At 37.2% G+C, this 20,571-nt stretch overlaps 1 protein-coding gene across 2 annotated transcripts in view; it reads left to right on the top strand.

Annotated features, from left to right (window-relative positions):
* Positions 1–20,561, top strand: part of CRMP (Collapsin Response Mediator Protein) — a 29,804-nt gene extending 9,243 nt beyond the window's left edge. The window contains exons 2-10 of one of the 2 annotated variants that reach the window (XM_012283035.2): positions 2,198–2,292; positions 3,280–3,592; positions 7,468–7,647; positions 8,292–8,405; positions 11,576–11,808; positions 13,171–13,507; positions 14,271–14,426; positions 14,502–14,769; positions 15,495–20,561. In XM_012283035.2, the coding sequence (XP_012138425.1) occupies positions 2,198–2,292; positions 3,280–3,592; positions 7,468–7,647; positions 8,292–8,405; positions 11,576–11,808; positions 13,171–13,507; positions 14,271–14,426; positions 14,502–14,769; positions 15,495–15,574 (1,776 nt within the window). In that variant the 3' untranslated portion in view covers positions 15,575–20,561. Of the gene's footprint in view, positions 1–2,197; positions 2,293–3,279; positions 3,593–7,467; positions 7,648–8,291; positions 8,406–9,326; positions 9,560–11,575; positions 11,809–13,170; positions 13,508–14,270; positions 14,427–14,501; positions 14,770–15,494 lie in introns of both variants that reach the window. The other variant, XM_012283034.2, reaches the window with a different exon arrangement.
* Positions 20,562–20,571: the final 10 nt, after the last annotated feature.

Below are 20,571 nucleotides of genomic sequence, written 5' to 3'. Positions count from 1 at the left end.
TGAACGTGATTTTTAAGCGCGATTGTATGGTAATGGCTGAAGTAGAACGGTGAAAAACCGTGCATTTTCCATGTAAAGAAGATAGCGTACAACCTGAAGAGAAATCTTCATTCTCTCGAATGGAAAGATGTATCAGCGAATACAAGGTGGTACGCTTATCAGTCACAGCACATCGCGTACGCTGCTCTAAATCCAGCATTGGCGGAAGTGCGTGAAGCGTAGCTTCTATTATATACTGATTGGTATAGCATAGCGTAGAGCAATATACGGACGTTAATCGTCTGCACCGGATGTTGGATCCGACGCACGTTGCAAACGAATATCAAGGACAATATGCGCGAAGGGGGGCTACTCAATGAAATGTTTGAAGATTCTTTTTTTAGATAACGCTCGCTTATTTGGTATTGGTTTACCTGTGGAATAATTAATTTTGTACTTGACGATGCTGACGAATTTTGGCGGTAGGTTTACAGTCTTAAAAATTGGCAAGTGGAAGATTGGCAAATTTTTTTGTAGTTATAGTTTTTTTCTAGTTTTTGCTCTACATTAGGGTGCTCTAATATATGTGTACTCGATTGTATTAGCACCGTAATAACTGACAACACCCTATTATTCTAGCGCCCTAATATGACACGCTATGCTACCTCTATCGTAGCTCAGCAATGTTCCACTACTTTAATTCTTACGGTACTCACTAACGCTTTAATGATTAATGTATCAACACATTTATGAGGGCACCTATGCATTACCGTTTCTAATATTTCAATACTTTAATATTCAAGCATTCTACATTCTTTTAACATAATTTAGCATTTTAATATTGATGCACTTTGATATTCCATCGTGTTATTCGAGTGTTATTCCTTGGTAGTAAACAAGCTCTTTTCGATGTTCTAATAATTCATTTTATTCTGTTAATCTAATATATGGCAATATAACGAGAGTGTGGTCTAATATCAACTCAACATCAATCTGAAGATTTTGAACAGCTAAAAAGAGCATCAGAATCAAAATTATCGTTGAATATCGTTTGATGACAGACTGGTTTCTTTGCCCAATATATTGCAATATAATGAGAGTCTGCTATATGCGGTCTAATATCGACTTCAAGATTTCGAACAGTCCTGAAGAGAATCAGAATAAAAATTACTATTGAATATCGTTCAATGACAAAGTTTCTTTTCTTTGAGTAATGTATGGCAATATAACGAGAGTCTGGTCTAATATCGACTTAATGTCAATCTGAAGATTTTAAACGGTTAAAAAATTAGAATAAAAGTTAGCAGTGAATATCGTTCGATGAAAGACTGGTTTTTCTGTTTAATATATGGCAATATAACGAGAGTCTGCTATATGCGGTCTAACATTGACTCCAAGACTTCGAATAGCCCTGAAGCATATCAGAATAAAAGTTACCGTTGAGTATCGTTCAATGGCAAGTTTCTTTTCTTTGCTTCATATATGGCAATATAAGGAGAGTGTGCTCCAATATCGACTGAACGTTAATCTAAAGATTTTGAACAGTTAAAAACAGCATCAGAATCAAAGTTGTCATTAAATATCGTTCGATGACACAGCGATTTCTTTCCTAATATATGGCAATATAACGAGAGTGTTGTCTAATATCGACTCAATGTGAATCTAAAGATTTTTAATAGTCTCGAAAAGCAGTAGAATAAAAGTTACCATTAGATATCGTTCAATGTCAAAGCTGCGTGTCTTTGCCTAATTATGGCAATATAACAAGAGTCAGCTATATACAGTTTAATATCGATTCAACGTGAATCGAATGATGTTTAATATTCCCGAAAAGCAGCAGAATAAAAGTTACCATTAAATATCGTTCAATAGCAAAGCTGCATTTCTTTACCTAATATATTGCAATATAACAAGAGTCAGCTATATACAGCCTAATATCGACTTAACGTAAATCGAAAGATTTTTAATAACTCCGAAAAGTAGTAGAATAAAAGTTACTATTGAACATCGTTGAATAGCAAAGCTATTTCCTTGCCCAATATATTGCAATATAACAAGAGTCGCTATATACAATCTAACATCACCTCAACGTGAAAGCTTCTGAACATCCCAGCAGAACATCAGAATAAAAGTCACCATTGAACATCGTTCAATAGCAGAGCTGCGGTTTCTTTGCAGGAATATGTAAATTGATACCGATCGTTCGTTCTGTTTGCAGAGCGCGCAAAACAGGCTGCTGATCAAGAACGGGAAGGTCGTGAACGATGATGGCATCACGGACAACGACGTCTACATCGAGGACGGTATCATCAAGTAAGATTTCACACGTGTTCACGCCACGATTCCTTCGATTTCTACTCTCGCGGATCGTTGCGTAATCGCGAACAAACACGCATAGTAATTCGCATGCAATTACAGTTATTGTACCGCGTTTCGATCAGCCGTGTGTTCATTCAACGTCTCAACGTTTACGGACGATGAATAGTTACGTAAATCGATCGCCAGGACACACGTCGCGAGCCGACGTAACCGAACGAGACTTTCGGATTTTTACGATCCACGTTTCATTCAGTAGCATGGTCGCGTGTTTGTTCGCCGTTTTACGCAAGCGATACGCGATACACGCGGATCGTTTTATCAATGAGCAACAATGCACACCAACTAGATAACGCGCTGCAATTTGTCAAACGAGCGTGACATGCGCATGGTAATCGACGATTGAAAGGCGGTAACGTTAGGAGACTTTGCGGACGTATAATTAGCTGCGACTGGGTGGAAACGCTTCATCAATCGATCGATTACCGGTCTATTACTGCTTTTTTATCGTGACGTATACAATTCATTAGGAGACTTTTATTATAGTTATGCAACAAACATATTTAAATAATTTTCATTTCATTTTTGCAATGTATCAACACTTATGGTGGAAGGATGATCCCTGAGTTATTTTGGGATCGAACTTGTTGAACGAATATTTCTATTACATTTTTTTATCAGAATCTCTGGAAACACAAGAGCAATCTTATATAAATATTTACGAACTCTTATACGTCTCGTATACATGTCCATTGTCAGACATGATAACATATCAACATAGCAAAAGTATTAGACATTGACTCGTTTCAAAAATAACCACATTAAGACACGAAGAACATCAACTCATCATTTATTTATTAAAGTGTAATTATATAGCAATTATTAAAAGTCACTGATACAATCGCTAATAGCGATCTCAACCCAGAAAAGTTATTCTCGATCTTGATGAAACAGCGATTCGATTCAAGAACTATCTATTTTCAGACAAATGGGGCGAAATCTGATAATACCAGGAGGTACGAGAATCATCGACGCCCGTGGGAAGTACGTGATGCCCGGTGGTATAGATCCGCACACCCATTTCGAACTGGAGCTAATGGGAGCCAAGTCGGTCGACGATTTCTATCAGGGGACGAAGGCAGCCGTAGCCGGTGGCACTACTATGATCATCGATTTCGTCATTCCTAAGAAGGACGAGTCTCTGTTAGAGGCGTACGAGAGGTATAGAGAGACTGCCGACAAGAAGGTCTGCTGCGATTATTCGCTCCATGTCGCCGTTACCTCGTGGAGTCCAAAAGTGAGACATTGTACATGTTGGCATGTCCGTTAGACGGTATTGTTTGCAGATATTCTTCAGTTACTGCGTTCTTAAATTATGATGGCTGGGGAAATTGCTAATTGTATCATTCACGTTTCAGTGGGTACTTAGGTATATAGATTTGTGAGAGTTTATGTTTGGATAGGTATATTTATTATTGTATGGATAAATATTTACATGCGAAGATTTGTATGTTTAGATTTGTAGATTTATAGATTGTTACGTTTCTGAATTTTTAGATTTCTAGTTGTCCACATCTTTAGACCTCCACATCTCTGCATCTCTACATCTTCATGTCTCCACAGCTACACATCTCCACATCTCCACATCTCTACATCTCCATATGTTCACATCTTCATATTTCCACATATCCAAATCTCCGCATCTCCACATCTCTACATCTCTACATCTCTACATCTTCACATCTTTACATCTTCACATCTCTGCATCTTCACATCTCTACATCTCCACATCTCTGTATCTTCACATCTCTACATCTCCACATGTATACAGCTCCACATCACTAAACTTCCACATCTCTACATCTCCGTATCTCCGTATCTCCACATCTTCATATCTCCAAATCTCCATATTTCCACATCTCTAGATCTCTAAATTATACAGGTCTACATAGACCTATATATTTCCAAATCTCCAATAAATCTTCCAATATCTCTACATCCACAAATCCCTATACTCCAACACCTTGTAACTTGCAAATCTCTATATATGCTAAATTCACATATCTCAAAATATATCTCCTCATATCTCCCTACATCTACATATGTCATCTCTTCATATCTCCCTACATCTGCATATGTCATCTCCTCATATCTCTACATCTACATATGTCTAAAAATTTCCACATGTCCACATCCCTCAATCAAAATAAACCTTGCAAAATTCCATCGCAACCATTAAATCTGACGAAACAGTACTTGAAATACTATCTCATCTGATTGAGTAAGACAGTTGAGAAGTATTTTGTACGAGAACATAAACCACACAGTATTGCAAACGTCGGTAAACTTCATAGTTAGATTCAGCGCATCTTAGGTTCAACAACGAACCACTTTCTCGGTAAAGAGGTTAAAACTCGCGAGAAAGAGGTCACGCCAAAGAGTGCTTTCTTTTCCAGGAAGGTCTTGTGTCATGCTAATTATCTCATTCCGCCCAGCTAAACGGAGTAGAGAATGCGTGTGAACCGTGTGCGGCATGCTTGTCTCGCGTAACATCGCCGTTTCAACATAACTGTCTGATCTCATTAATTCATCACGTCAATATTACAAATGATATCTCTGTCATCGCGTGTCCAATGTGGCTTATATATGTATAACGAGGTATCAAACAAAGTTTCGTGAGTTTGGATCAATCTCTCATCAGAGTTCTTCATCAGAGTTCTATAACCCAAGATCAATGTATAGAATTGATGTGTTCTTATATGAGTATCAATTTTGGAAAATTTGGAAATTAGGAAGTTTAGGAACTTTTTGAACTTGCATTTGAGATATAGTGGAAAGATGGTTAAAAATTTATGAATACGATGTATTTAGGTTGCTTGATATTCTTAGAGTTTATATTAGTCGATTAATTTAGTCTGCTGTATTACTCTATTCTTAGAGCTTTTATTATTAGATCTCTTGATTCGTGGATACTTCTATCTTTAGATCTCTGTATTTCTACATCTCTGGATTTTTAGATTCTTCTATCAAGAGATTCCTCTGTTCATACATTTTTGTATTAATGTATCCCTTCATCAGTAGATTCCTCCATGAGTAGGCTCCTCTATGAGTAGATCCCTCCATAAGTAGATGCCTCCATCAGTGAATCCTTCCATTAGTAGATGCCTTCATCAGTAGACTCCTCCATCAGTAGATCCTTCTATTCCTAAATCTCTCTATCTGTGCATCCCACTATCACTACATCTTTCTATCCTTAGATCTCTCTATCCATAGATCCCTCTATCAGTGGATACCTCTATCCCTACATCCCTCTATCCCTATATCTCTCTATCCTTAGATCTCTCAATCAGTAGATCCCTCTATGCCTATATCCCCCTATGCCTATATCCCTCTATCCTTAGAACCCTCTATCCCTAGATCCCTCTATCAGTGGATACCTCTATCCCTACATCCCTCTATCCCTATATCTCTCTATCCTTAGATCTCTCAATCAGTAGATCCCTCTATGCCTACATCCCTCTATCCTTAGAACCCTCTATCCCTAGATCCCTCTATCAGTGGATACCTCTATCCATACATCCTTCTATCTCTATATCCCTCTATCCTTGGCTCTCTCTATCAATAGGTCCCTCTATCAATTGATCTCTCTATACCTAGATGCCTCTATCCTTAGATCTCTCTATCAGTAAATCCCTCCATCACCAGATCCCTCCAACTCCTCCAACTCTATCCCCACATCTCCACTCAAATTAATAAGCATCAATAACCATCAACATCTCACAATCTCCATAATTCGAAAATCATTAGCTGCTCACAGAATCACCAACATTTCGTACATCGTTCAATATTTATCAGATCAACCAGTGTTGAGGTAAATCGTTAGATCGCAAACGAAACTGTGGCTCAGAGTCGATCAAGCGGCAAGAGTGCGTGCTAGCTGCTTCCGAATACGGGCAAACCGATAGATCCTGCGATAAATTGGCAAATCGCAGAGATCTGGTAGCCGCAGGTTGCTTCGATAGCACCGGCTTTATAACTGTAATCCCGATCGTGAATGGAATAGCCAACGATCGGTGAGGAAATCGCGAACCGCTTACGGGTGCATGTAAATCGTCGTGCTCCTTATTTGCTTGCGCTTGTCCCGCTCCGAACGATCCCTGCGTGTCTGACACGTTCACCAATTCATCCTTTTGTTACGGGTCGCAGAAATGGTTCTGTTAACCATTTGCAAATCACTAGATAATCTCTTTATTTTGAGAGTTTTACGTAGAATGAGGAATATGCAGATCTATATGATTTTTGGATGGGTACATGTAGGTCTCTATACTTTTGATAAATTTTGGAACGTTTGTATTGCTAGAAAATTAGTGGGAATGGAGGATGATGGGTAATGATATTCTTAGATCACTATATTTACAGATTTCTGTATTCTTAGATTACTATATTTCCAGATTTCTACATTCCTAGGTCACTGTATTTCCAGATCTCTGGAGCCCTCGACCCCACATCTCCAGATCCCTAGATCCTCAGATCTCTACATCTCCAAACTCTGGTAAACCCAAATCTCTACATTCCCAAATTCCTACATCTCCAAATCTCTATATCCCAAGTACTAATATTTCCTAATCTCTATATCTCCAGATGTTCACATCTCCCAACTCTAATATCCCCAAATCCCTATATCCCCAAATACTAATAATCCCTAATCTCAGTATCTCCAAATATCCACAGGTTCCAACTCTAATAGCTCCAAACTCCTATACCCCCAAACACTAATATTCCCTCTCAGTATTTCCAGATGTCCATATGTTCCAACTCTACTCTTCCCAAATTCCCAAATGTCTAAATACTAATATCCCCAAATCCCTATATCTCCAAATGTCCACATCCCCAAATGCTCACATCCCCAAATGCCCACATCCCCAAATGCCCACATCCCCAAATGCCCACATCCCCAAATGCCCACATCCCTAAACTACATCTCCAAATCCTATACTCCCAAACTCCCTCCAATCCCTAACTCCTCACATATCCCTAATCCTCCATATCCCTAACTCCCCACATTTCACCTCCATTACTTCCATTTACCAAATGTACCATTTCACGCTTGTCTATCCGAAACATTCAATCCTCCGAGTTCGTCACGTTCACCAAACGGTCGTTTTGTTGCAGGTCAAAGAGGAAATGACTACGTTAGCCAGCTCGCACGGTGTCAGTAGTTTTAAAATGTTTATGGCCTACCATGACTTGTTCATGCTCCGGGACCCAGAGTTGATCGAGGCATTCAAGACGTGCAAGGAACTCGGCGCCGTCGCCATGGTTCATGCGGAAAACGGCGATATTATTGCCGAGGTACGATGCAACGGCGTGATTTATGATGTTGGTTACTGTTATCCTTGGAACAACCTATGAATTATTATTGAAGTCGATTTAGTACGGACTGATATGTCTTGGTCACGGTTCGCTGCAGAACCTATTGATCGACGTGCATTATCGTTCAGAAGTACGTAGGATTTTAACCGTGCGTCGCCGACTCTGCGGATGGTCTGCGCGCTAACTGAATTGTAATTTAATTACATGCATTATACATCGAGTATTTATTTAATTAGATTGTAATTGATTGGCGGAATTCTTAGTCGATTTAATTGCTGATAACTGAAGTGCAACGTAATTGAAACACGTCTCAGAAATTATAAATATCGTGTTTCTACTTTCTTTGAAACGTAAGGTTCATTTCTATTCTGAATGTATGAATGCGGCAGACGTCGCTCATTATTCTAAGTCCCGTTCGTCGACTTTCTGGATTTTTGAGCAGCTATAAATCACTCAATCAGAAATGTTTCATGTAGATATGTTTGTAACGTGATATTGTGCAATGTAGACTTTTTTAGTTCATCCTCGTTACCGCAGTGCTGCATTGTTCGATAAAAATACCATGCAGTGTCTGACACGAGTTTTCTTCAGAGATATAGGAAGATCGTTCAAAATTGTTTCAGAACACGAAACGATTGCTCGAGGCAGGAGTTACAGGGCCGGAGGGTCACGAAATGTCGCGTCCCGAAGAAGTGGAGGCGGAGGCTGTGTACAGAGCCTCTGTCATAGCCAGCCAGGTAAACGACCATAAGTCGCGAAAATTAGATATTTGTTATTAGAAATTAGAGATATTTGTTATGCTTGTTCACTATTTCTAGCACAGCCGCTTTCAGATATGTTTCCTAATTTACCTCATTGCTTCTTGTCATTTTAAGTTCAATTTTATTTACTTTTCACGCAATTATTTTTGTACGCAACATTTTGCTAGAAATAGGACAGCTCTAAATTAACCGTTCGAGTGGTACTTCCTGTGTAATTATAACGTCAGCAACCGTAGCACTCCAACGATTAATATCAGGTAACTGAGAAAGCTCTTTCCGTTTTCGTTGGTACTTTGATACGTGAACATTTTATCACATTTTTTACGGTTTTTATTCGGCTACTTTTCAGAACGTGTTCGACGAAAAATGTGCAAACGGCAAGAACTTTATTGGTACAGTCAAGAGCAATCTGGTTTCCTATAATTTAACAAGGCTAACAAGGAGGAAGAGCTCATTCGTGATTTTTGGGAACCTTTGAGTCATATGTCATATGTCAATTTTGAAAATGTTAAAGTTCAAGCTTGTAGAAATGTAAGAGCTTGAAATCTGAAAATGTGGGACATTTGTAAAAGTAGATATCTGAAAATTTGGCAAAATTTATGAATGTAGAAGTTATGACCTTCAAAACAAGAAACTGTGAAATATTTATAAATATAAAAATTTGAAACTTTAGACAAGTTAAACATTCAGAAACTTGAAAATTTACTTAGCTACAATTTAGAAACTTAAAATATTATACTTTAAATATTTTTAAAACACAAGTGTCCTTCAAAGGAAGCCAACATTGTTCCCTATGACTGTACCTATTACTCACAAGTTACCATAAGAACTGTAACACGCGATAAAATTGTTAGATGTAAACGAAGACACAAATCCATGGAAATTCTGCATGCTTAGGTGAATTGTCCACTGTATGTAGTGCATGTGATGAGTCGTAGTGCCGCAGAGGCGGTGCAGATCGCTCGTAAGCGTGGCATTTGCGTCTTCGGCGAGACCTTGGTGGCTACAATTGGCACAGATGGTACCAACTACGCTCACAAATGCTGGAGACACGCTGCGGCATATGTTATGAGTCCACCCTTAAGGCCAGACCCAGATACACCTGATGTGATCCTGAATATGTTGGCCATGTGAGTCGAAGCCACCTTTGAACCTCTCTTTTGGGTGACTTTGACATCGGAGTTCAAGCTTTGTTAGACATTTTTTAAGAAATTACACTTTTGTATTTGTATCTGATATAGGTATAGGTATAACAAAACGTTTGAACAATCTTGGATTTTATGCAAGTTTGCAAAATATGGTTCAGAATGTTTAATGTCATTGATATTATCATAATGTCATTTGTAATGTTTTTGATGTTTTGATAATGTCATTGATGTTACAATAATGTCTTTGACATTGTCATTGATATTAGAATAATGTAATTGATAATGTCATTGATGTTATACTAATGTCTTTGACAATGTCACTGATATTACAATAATGTAATTGATGATGTCATTGATGTTACAATAATGTCTTTGACAGTGTCACTGATATTACAATAATGTAATTGATAATGTCATTGATGTTACAATAATGTCTTTGAAAATGTCACTGATATTATAATAATAATATTGATAATGTCATTGATGTTATAATAATGTCCTTGACAATGTCATTGATATTATAATAATGTAATTGATAATGTCATTGATGTTATAATAATGTCTTTGACAATGTCACTGATATTACAATATTGTAATTGATAATGTCATTGATGTTATAATAATGTCTTTGACAATGTCACTGATATTACAATAATGTAATTGATAATGTCATTGATGTTATACTAATGTCTTTGACAATGTCACTGATATTACAATAATGTAATTGATAATGTCATTGATGTTACAATAATGTCTTTGACAGTGTCACTGATATTACAATAATGTAATTGATAATGTCATTGATGTTACAATAATGTCTTTGACAATGTTACTGATATTATAGTAATGATATTGATAATGTCATTGATGTTACAATAATGTCTTTGACAATGTTACTGATATTATAGTAATGATATTGATAATGTCATTGATGTTATAATAATGTCCTTGACAATGTCATTGATATTATAATAATGTAATTGATGATGTCATTAAGAATGTTATTGATATTTTAATAATGTCCTTGACAATGTCACTAATATTATAATAATGTAATTGATAATGTCCTTGACAATGTCATTGATATTATAATAATGTTCTTGATAATATCATTGATGTTATAATAATGTCATTGATAATGTCCTTGACAATGTCATTGATATTATAATAATGTTCTTGATAATATCATTGATATTATAACAATGTCATTGATAATGTCATTGATGTTATAATAATATCCTTGACAATATCATTTATATAATAACATACATATAATGTACTATTTAACAAAAGATCAGGACAATACACCTAGTATTTTCATCAAAGGTCCACCAGGTCCAGCTATAATAGTATCAACAATTTATACTGAACATATCAGTCACACTGGATAGACCACGTTGACCCCTAAATTATCTAATATAATTGACCAAATTTTTAAACTATCTATTTGAGGTGTAGTACATCCATGAGCCTCAAAGCGTACACGCGATCATCGACAAAGTATAATTATAGTTTCTCGTTGTTGCATGCACCGGAAATTATATTTAGAAGTTCTGTCGAAATTCTCGTGCATGAACGCCGATAGTTAACTGCGATTCACTCCACTTTTCCTTTGCCCTATTTCTTTTGCATTTAAATTCAGAGTTGCACCGTTGGCACGATTCTCTCGTATCAGTGTGTAGACGTCCGTAGTAATGTAGTTCAATGTGTGGCACTTAAACTGTAGTTGGACACACCGTGATCACGATTGAATATAATAACTGTCTTCGATCACAATTTAGCTTAATTTTGCGCTTGATCTTCAAATTGAAATTATGGTACTTAACTTGCAAAGTAGCTGGAGATTTAAGGTGATTAGGTGATCTATTTTGACAATCTGACAATCTATTGTCAATCTATTGTCAATCTGTTGTTATTCAACAAGTGTTTCAATCGTGATCACGTTTTGAGTCAGAATCCAAGTCCGGAGCTGTTAGAGGATTAACATATCGCGTTTAGGTGAATTGTCCGCTGTACGTAACTGCGGTGACGAGCAAGTCAGCCGTAGACGTTCTGTCGACTAAACGCTCGGAGGGTGTTGTCCTGTTAGGAGAAACTGTCGCAAGTGCCATTGGTATCGACGGTAGCGAACAGTATGGAAAAGATATCGAAAAAGCGAGGCGTTACATTACTAGCCCACCATTGAGACCTGATCCCACGACACCCGTTTATCTAATCGAACACCTCGATCAGTAAGTAATTGTATTCTGTTCATATTCAAAGCTTGGTCATGTTGAAGTATTTGAAACGATGCTGAGAATGTGATATTGTTGGCAAGTTTAAGGTAGAATTAGTTCTTGATTTCGGAACTTAGGAGTCAACACGTTTTAAATTTTGAAATTCAAGTTTTCGGCGCGATTCAAGTTTTAAGCAGAAATTCAATTTAATGCATTTTAAATGCGATTCACCTGTTTTACTTCGATGTGATTCAATTCAGTGCAACCTAAATTCGACGCAACTCGATTCTACACGATTTAATTTAACTCGTTTTGATGTAGTTTCATTGTGATGCAAACTGACGTAATTCGACTCATTTCAAATTTAAAACGATTCAGATCCACATTCTTTCATAATGAAGATTCTTACAATAACATTACTAGGAAGATTCTTAAAATAACATTACTAAGAAGATTCTTACGACAATACCTAATCTTCCCAACCATGTGTAACATTTCTAGTAAATAACAAATACTACAATATCACTCTCAATCTTAAAAATCACGTTTCATTTGCGTTTCTTGTTGATCTCAAGGTTTCAAGACGTTCAAGTACTTGTGTCTAAGAGAGTCTAAGCTAGAGCTGATTTGATGATTTTCACTCTGTATCCTCTTTCGAGTGCTTCCAAGTCCTCAAGTACATACGTTGAACTAATCAACAAGTCACAAAGTAGATGAATTATTCGAAAGATCGATAACGAGATGATCCTCTTTGCTGTGTTATAACGTTGCACGATTATTCAAATGACGGCGATAAATTACAGCATGAACGAATTGGCACACGCGACACAAGCCTAACTGAACGTAATTTACATAGATATCGCGTGGGAAGTCGCTTTTATCTGGCGGTATATTAAACTCAATTAAATGGGCAGAGGAAAATTCGTTTAAGAGATCATTGAACGGCAATCAGCCTCAAACGTTTGTGAACATGAATTTCTTTTCAATTTTTATGTTATAAGTATTATTGTAGCTTCTCAGATGTCAAGGTAACCTTTTATCGAACTCTTTAATGTTTCATTTAGTTTAACACTAGATTTACGGATTTTTAAAAATCTTTCATCCCCTATTTATTTTATTTTTGGTCTGTAAACTATTTGGCCGAAGACTATTTCATCTTCCATTTATTTATTTATTTATATATTTTATCAGTCTAAAATTAGTCTCAATCAGTCTAAAGTTCAACAATAGTCAATTTTACAATATTTCATTTCATCCCTTACTTCTGTATTTTATCCACAACTTAAAAATAACCACTGAACATCCGTACTTCTAATGTTAATAAAACCTTGCATATACAATTCTCTAAAATAACTAAATTACGTATCACCTCTTCAGGGATGATCTCCAAGTAGTGGGAAGCGACAACTGTACCTTCAACGCAGACCAAAAGGCCTTAGGCAAAGACGACTTCTCGAAGATCCCGAACGGCGTGAACGGCGTGGAGGACAGAATGTCGGTCCTGTGGGAGAAAGGTGTTCACGCGGGTATAATGGACCCTACAAGGTTCGTGGCAGTGACCAGTACCAACGCAGCCAGGATCTTCAACTTGTACCCGAGAAAGGGAGTAATCGCTATTGGGTCAGACGCTGATATAGTCGTCTGGGACCCCAACAGGAAGCGTACGATTTCCGCCCAGACTCACGCTCAGGCCGTTGACTTCAACATCTTCGAGGTACGGACTTGATATTAAGCTTCAATGAAGTCGCTGCGGACTTGCAGAATTCAGACATCGTACACAGGAAGTTTAATCAGCTTCATCGACCCGGGAAGATAACGTCATTAAGCTTTTGTTTGCGGAAGAATTCATTTACTTTGTTGACTACATTATGTAACTTTAGTTTGAAGTGGTTGTAGGGACGTAGGGCTCTTCATTATGCGATTCGATGTACTTTAGTATGAGGGCACAGTAAGAGTATAGGGATGCGGGACTAATACTTGTCATTATGTCGTTTATTGTATTTACTTTAGTATCAAAGATGTAGTATTAGATTAAAGATGTAAGAACACTGGGATGTCCAGAATTTTAGAGATCATGATGTCATTATGTCATTTATTGTATTTACTTTAGTATCAAAGATGTAGTATCAGATTAAAGATGTAAGAACAGTGGGATAAAGAATTTTAGAGATATGCGAATCTAGGAATCTAAGAATAGCTGCGTTTCATTGTGTAACTGTATCTATTTTAGCATCAAGTAAGATTAGAGATGTAAGTATTAGAAACATAAGTACGTGGTTTAGGCTCCTGAAGACCTAGAGATTTCAGCAAATACAAAAATAGTGCGTAGGAATGTGGATACATAACTTGAGAATATAAAAGTCTAGGAATACAACGATCTGGAAATATAAGAAATTTGAAGATACAGATCTTAGTATATAAAAATTTGTCTAAACAAAGCTCTGAAGCTACAAACGTCTCAATTGCACCTGTTCCAGGGCATGGAAGTTCACGGAGTACCAGAATACGTCATAGTCGAAGGACGAGTCTGCGTAGACGAGTGCGAACTGAAGGTCGTCCACGGTTTTGGAAAGTTCATCGAAACGCCTTGCAACGCTGAATACGTATACGGCATGATCGAGGACAGAGAAAAGGTGAATATCTCCAAACTCACTCATGCACAACGATAAAAATTCTTTACTACTTTCCACCTTTAACCGTTTGTTCAGAGACCACGCGGTGTGGCACGAACCGAAGCAGAGGCGAAGAAGTACGCCGAAGAGGATGCCGCTATCGCGAAAGCGAAACAGGAGGCAAGAGCTGCTGCCCTTGCCAAGAGTCATCAGACGAATGGCACATACGAGAGCCCGAAACCGAAAGTCAAGATGCCTGATTGTTTGCCGACGTTACCTGATTCCGCGGTGGTTACGCCATCGTCGAAAGGTCCACGACTGGAAGGACAGAGAAATTTACAAGATTCCACTTTCTCTATTAGCGGTAGGTAGCGATGATTGATTTAGCTGAAGACTTGAGAGCAATGTACTGTGTACATCACGCGAGATGACTTGAGGAAATGTAGGAAAGTTACAGGGAATTTATTAGTAGATTCTTTTGGTAAATAAAGATTTCGTTATAATTTTTTGATTGTGGTAGAGCAAGGACTATGTGATTGTGTAAGGATTATTTTTTTGCAGTCATGTGATGTGGACAGTAGGATGTTCTTAAGTGTGAGTGTGGAAGAAGGTGTCAATTGGTCTTTGATGGTGGAAGAATTTTTGAGAGTTCTAGTGAGAGAAAAGTAACAAATTCTGAAGTTCCTGAGGCACAAAGTTCCAGGCTACCAATGTCTATAGTTTCAAAGTACTAGTATTCTAAGATTGCAATGTTCCATTGTTGTAAAAACTCAGAATCCAAGACTGCAGTATCCCAGACCTCTAAAGTCTCAAACTCTCAAAGTCTCAGAGTCTCAAAGTCTCAGAGTCTCAGAGTCTCAAAGTCTCAATCTCTCAAAGTCTTAATCTCTCAAAGTCTCAATCTTTCAAACTCTCAAAGTCTCAAACTCTCAAACTCCTAAACCCCAAAGTCCCAACTTCAGCTGCACCCATGTGAATAAAGAACGTGGAGAAATAAAGCGAGTGGTAGACCTTCATGTACACTTTCTCTAATTGTAAATTAAATTTACACCTAACTTTACCTTACTAATTAATACATCTATGTTACAGAGGACGTAGAAGAAGCAAGAAGAGCTTGCATCCGCGTGAACAATCCACCAGGCGGTCGCAGTGCGGGAGGTTTTTGGTAATTTATTATGAACGAAAGAATCAAGGTCCGCTTTGCATATAATTTTCTTTCGAGAGAAAGGTGAATTGACGTACCTAACTCTCACCTTCCTCCCATTCGCGTACACATTCATATCTACATCTTGTCTCTCATTTTTCCGTGAGAACGCTATCAGACAGCTTTCAGGTTCGCTAATCACTCGCGAAAATGTTTCCTTGTTTATCAATTTAATATTCCCATCGATCAAGGTCTGTCCCATCAAAGGAGGAATCGGGAACCACGGGTCAGTAGAGTGTACGTTCGTATTCTCACGTGTATCACACCATTTTTCGCTTCATTATCGCTTCATTGCCGCTCTCTGTGTACCGTACGCTTCAATTCTTTGACCTTGGACCGTTCGTTAAGGATTCTACGCCTGTTCGATGATTAGTTTCATTCTGTGCAATAGTGTTGTATTTCTTCTCCGATGAAACGTTTGTGTTTTAACGATTAATCGTCGTATGCGAATTTACGTTCTGTTTGTACCATACGTTGTTCCATTGTTTTAGACGAGTTAACCGATGTTACAGAATGGTTTAAGCGTGGGATGTCCCTCGCGGTTATGACGCTTTGTATGTTTGTTTAAGTTTCAGCAAGATCGTTGCGAATACGAGACCCGGACGCGAGAGATATATTTCTGTTTCTCAAAACTGTTTTCATGTGGATTTATAAGAAAGATGTTTGCAGAACCGCCCCTGGGGTTTGTTTTGTTATACCTTATTTCAGAAATTATTATGACGTTATACTACGCAAGTTTCGTTACACATTTGTACATCTTTAAATTTCTCAATTTGACAGAACGTTAAAAAGTTTAAACATTTCCCGCCAAAACTCCAAGGGCAGTGCTGCGTCTCTGACAAATCTGTTAACGACAAACCAAGGTCAAGCTTACGAGCAAATTATATTTATTGCATAAACATATTACTCTACTATTCGAAATCGTTTGTACACGATATCAAGTACCTTACGAAGTATTTAATGATCGTGTTTATTAACAGAACACGATTTAATGGAACACATTATTTGCATCTCGATAATAGGTTGTACATTACATTGTTGATTGTTGTAAACTTTGGTTTTTATGTTTCGTAAACGATCATTTACATAACGCCGGTATAGAAGCGAACCATCGCCATCATCATCATCGCCAGTTTCATCAACGACTTCACGCGATGACGTAAATATTACATGGTCGGTGTACATATTACGTGCGGAAGCCGTTTCGTTCTCATTTAATCAAGGCTTCTCTGGCATGCAACTGTCTCATGGGTATAATAACATTATATCACGTTTTTATACATTAGCTGTAAAACCGACACGGGACATCGTTAGTTTAAGTTTAAGTTTAAGAAACAGACCCATGATGTTATGTACGTTTCACGTTGCATTATATGTTACATATATAGAATTTTATCGCGTTGAATGCCGTAGAGGTCATCGGTAATTACAGTGCAAATTGATAATTAAAAGTTGACAGAAATTCTTGAGGATTTTCAAACTTCACTGCATTCAACGCGTTAATAATAACAGATATATTATACGTTTTTGACCATTGTAGAAACATGGTTCAGTTGTACCGAGTTAATTGTAATGAGTTAATTGTAAATATTAATGTATCTTAAGTTTAACGATTCGAGCCAGTCGAACTCTTTGTTTTGCAGATAATTAGGGCGTTGAAGTGATATACATGAATTAATATACAGAGGCTCACGAAGTTTAAATAACAATATAATAATTACTCGCAAATTTGAATTCGTGACTCAATATAAGTTCGCTCATGTTTGTATATTTTACATAAATATCTCCGTTAATTGTCTCAAACGAGTAATTATTATATTTTTTATAATACACATGACGTGAGCCGATACGTACCGCTCAATTACCACAGAAATTCTGTGAATCGGAACAAAGTGCTAATAAACGAAGGAAAATTAGACAAACTTTTTGGATCTTTTTGTATCGGTAGAATTTTCGCGATACTAGAATAGTTCGATAAAGTGATCTTCAAATTCAGTCAAATTGAATAACGTTTTATTTCGGACTTTAAGATTTCGAGTCGAGTGTTGTTCGACAAGTGTTCGATCGAAGTATTGCAAGATTTAAAAGAATCGGTTAAATGACCGATAGCTTGTACCAATATTAACTTACATTACGCACAATTCTTAAATAGACCAAGATAAGCTGCTAAAACCATACATTAGCGGTTATGGGAAAGAGAACGTTAATGTGATGCATTTAAGAAGAACGCACATGTTGTTACAAAATTTCACGCGTAAGATTACAGAGAAAGATCAAGCTATATTACATTTAAAAAAAAAAAACATTTTATAAATTTCCCCGCTAACACTTTGATGAGCGCACGTTTCTTGGAACTACACTGCTCGACAAAATTCGAATATCAAAACGGGGAAGACACTGGATATCTTATTTCAAATGCAATAACAGCAGATTACTTACAAAGACGTTCATGAAGTATATACTAAAAAGAAAAGCCTTATAGTATAAAATGAACTCATGAAAGTTGATCCCCCAGTTACATTGAACAGTGTATAAAATTACGAGAGCCATTAATTCCACAAAATATGCGACCGTCGGTGTTAAATCCTACATTCCTACAATCCTAGTTTCCTTCTGTTTGAAAAACGATTCATTGTTATTTTATTAGCTCTGTAAGACGCGCACCGAATCTGCCCGTCTGTGAAAGTACATCTAACAATAATAATTTCAGAGAATGGTAATAACGTTAAGAACGATATTAACAATAATAATCGCCGCATAATAAATATTCATACCTGTAAGATGAATTTTATTGAATGCACTTTTGTTATATTGCCATGGATGCTGTGGAGGATTTTTCGAGATGGTAATATTGAATGTGTAGTGAAAGGATGATGAGATATAATGCAATACATGACAATACAGCGCATGATACTATTAACGTGGGGTGATACAACGTGTGGCGATATAACGCGCGGTGATATAACACGAGGTGATTCACTGTATTACTAACGTGGTATTACTAACGCGTGGTAATTCTATATGCAAAGTACTGCAAGATCTTGATAATCTAATGCGTGGTATTACGAACATATGGCGATATAATGCGTGGTGATATAACATGTGATAATTCACTGTATTACTAACGTGGTATTACTAACGTGTGGTAATCCAATATGCAAAGTACTACAAGTTCTTGATAATCTTATGCATGGTATAACTAACACGTGGCGATATAACGCGTGGTATTGCTAACACGTGGCGATATAACGCGTGGTATTACTGACACATGGCGATATAACGCGTGGTATTACTTACACGTGGTGATATAACGCGTGGTATTACTGACACGTGGCGATATAACGCGTGGTATTACTGACACGTGGCGATATAACGCGTGGTATTACTAACACGTGGCTATAATACGCGTGGTATTACTGACACGCGGCAATATAACGCGAGGTATTACTGACACGTGGCGATATAACGCGTGATATTACTAACACGTGGTGATATAACGCGTGGTATTACTGACACGTAGCGATATAACGCGTGGTATTGCTGACACGTGGCGATATAACGCGTGGTATTACTAACACGTGGTGATATAATGCGTGGAATTACTGACACGTGGCGATATAACGCGTGGTATTACTGACAAATGGCGATAAACGCATGGTAATATAACACGTGGCGATATAACGCATAGTAATAGACCTTATGTAACAGTTCAAGAATTTGTAATCGAATCAGTCAACATCCCAGACAAATAAAATCCTAGTAAAAGTGGCAATATAACAAGAGGCTAACATAATTAATAAGCGAAAGCTTGGCCTGAGCTACTCAATGACCAACACGTTTTCTTCTGTTATCATTGTAAGTTCCACGTGAACTGAATATTCTCACGAAACTCGTTGTCGTGATAAACTTCTGAGACGAGACTTTTTAGATCGCATTTAGAGAAATTCTCTGATAGATTTTCAAGGTAGATTTTTTATCGAAATTTCACATTGAACGTTTCTAACTGTTTGTATACGAGCATAGAGTTTTAACGATAAGTTCGTTAGGGAACGTAGGAATTCGAGATCATTTTCATCGTCTAGAATCTAGAGTTAGTGATTGTTCGTTACACTTTTATCGAGACGATTCTGTTGCAATAAAGACGTTTCACACGATGCATCGTTGTCTTCTAACGATAAATTACGTGGCTTGATTACATAAGACTGCTTGAAGCCTGATTAAACCGAGAAATGGTTTTATTTCAGCCGGCTTACCACGGTTCAATGAAGCGTCATTATTCTTGTTTGTTTTTTACAGTTTCAAGACTATAAACCTTTATTGACTCTATTAGAGTGTACGTAGGTTGGATCAAATAATGAAACACTTGTTCAACCACTCAATCTTTTTTAGAAAAACTTGTAGTTTTAATTTTCAGTAGTATATTTACTACTTCTGTAAGTTCCTTTCAGGTATTCAAAATGGCCGCCTATTTCTTTAATCCTCAATAAAGCCTTCTTTACCAATCTTTCACCTTCTTTCACCAATACAGTGATTAATTGGAATAACTGTATTAATCAGAAAAGACATTACAACTTTTTAGTGTTTCATTATTTACTCCATCCTCCGAAGATCATTTATCGTGCACGTTACATTAGTTTCTTGCGTCGAAATCTTGTTAATTTGTTCGCTGTTACACGGGGATCTACATTTGTTCTACAGAGATGTGTACGGAAATTTGTTGTTCGACAAACAATGCGAGGGCTTGGTAAATTTATAAACCGCAGGAAAGAATAATAGAAAGAAAAAAGATACGTATGATTATTATCAATGTGTTCACGTTGCGCGTGACTTCGAGTCGAGTATTCGAAATGAAATGTATAGTTTATCGACATAATTAAGTGACTAGGGTACGTATTTATGTCTGTTACAATGTATGTGATTGCTTGAAATAAAAACTTGACATCAATATTAAACGATTCGTTT

This window comes from Megachile rotundata, chromosome 12, assembly GCF_050947335.1.
Source record: "Megachile rotundata isolate GNS110a chromosome 12, iyMegRotu1, whole genome shotgun sequence".
Classification (NCBI taxonomy): Eukaryota; Metazoa; Arthropoda; class Insecta; order Hymenoptera; family Megachilidae; genus Megachile; species Megachile rotundata.
The sequence above is the reverse complement of the archived record's forward strand: the minus strand, read 5'-3'. Positions and strand labels throughout refer to the sequence as shown.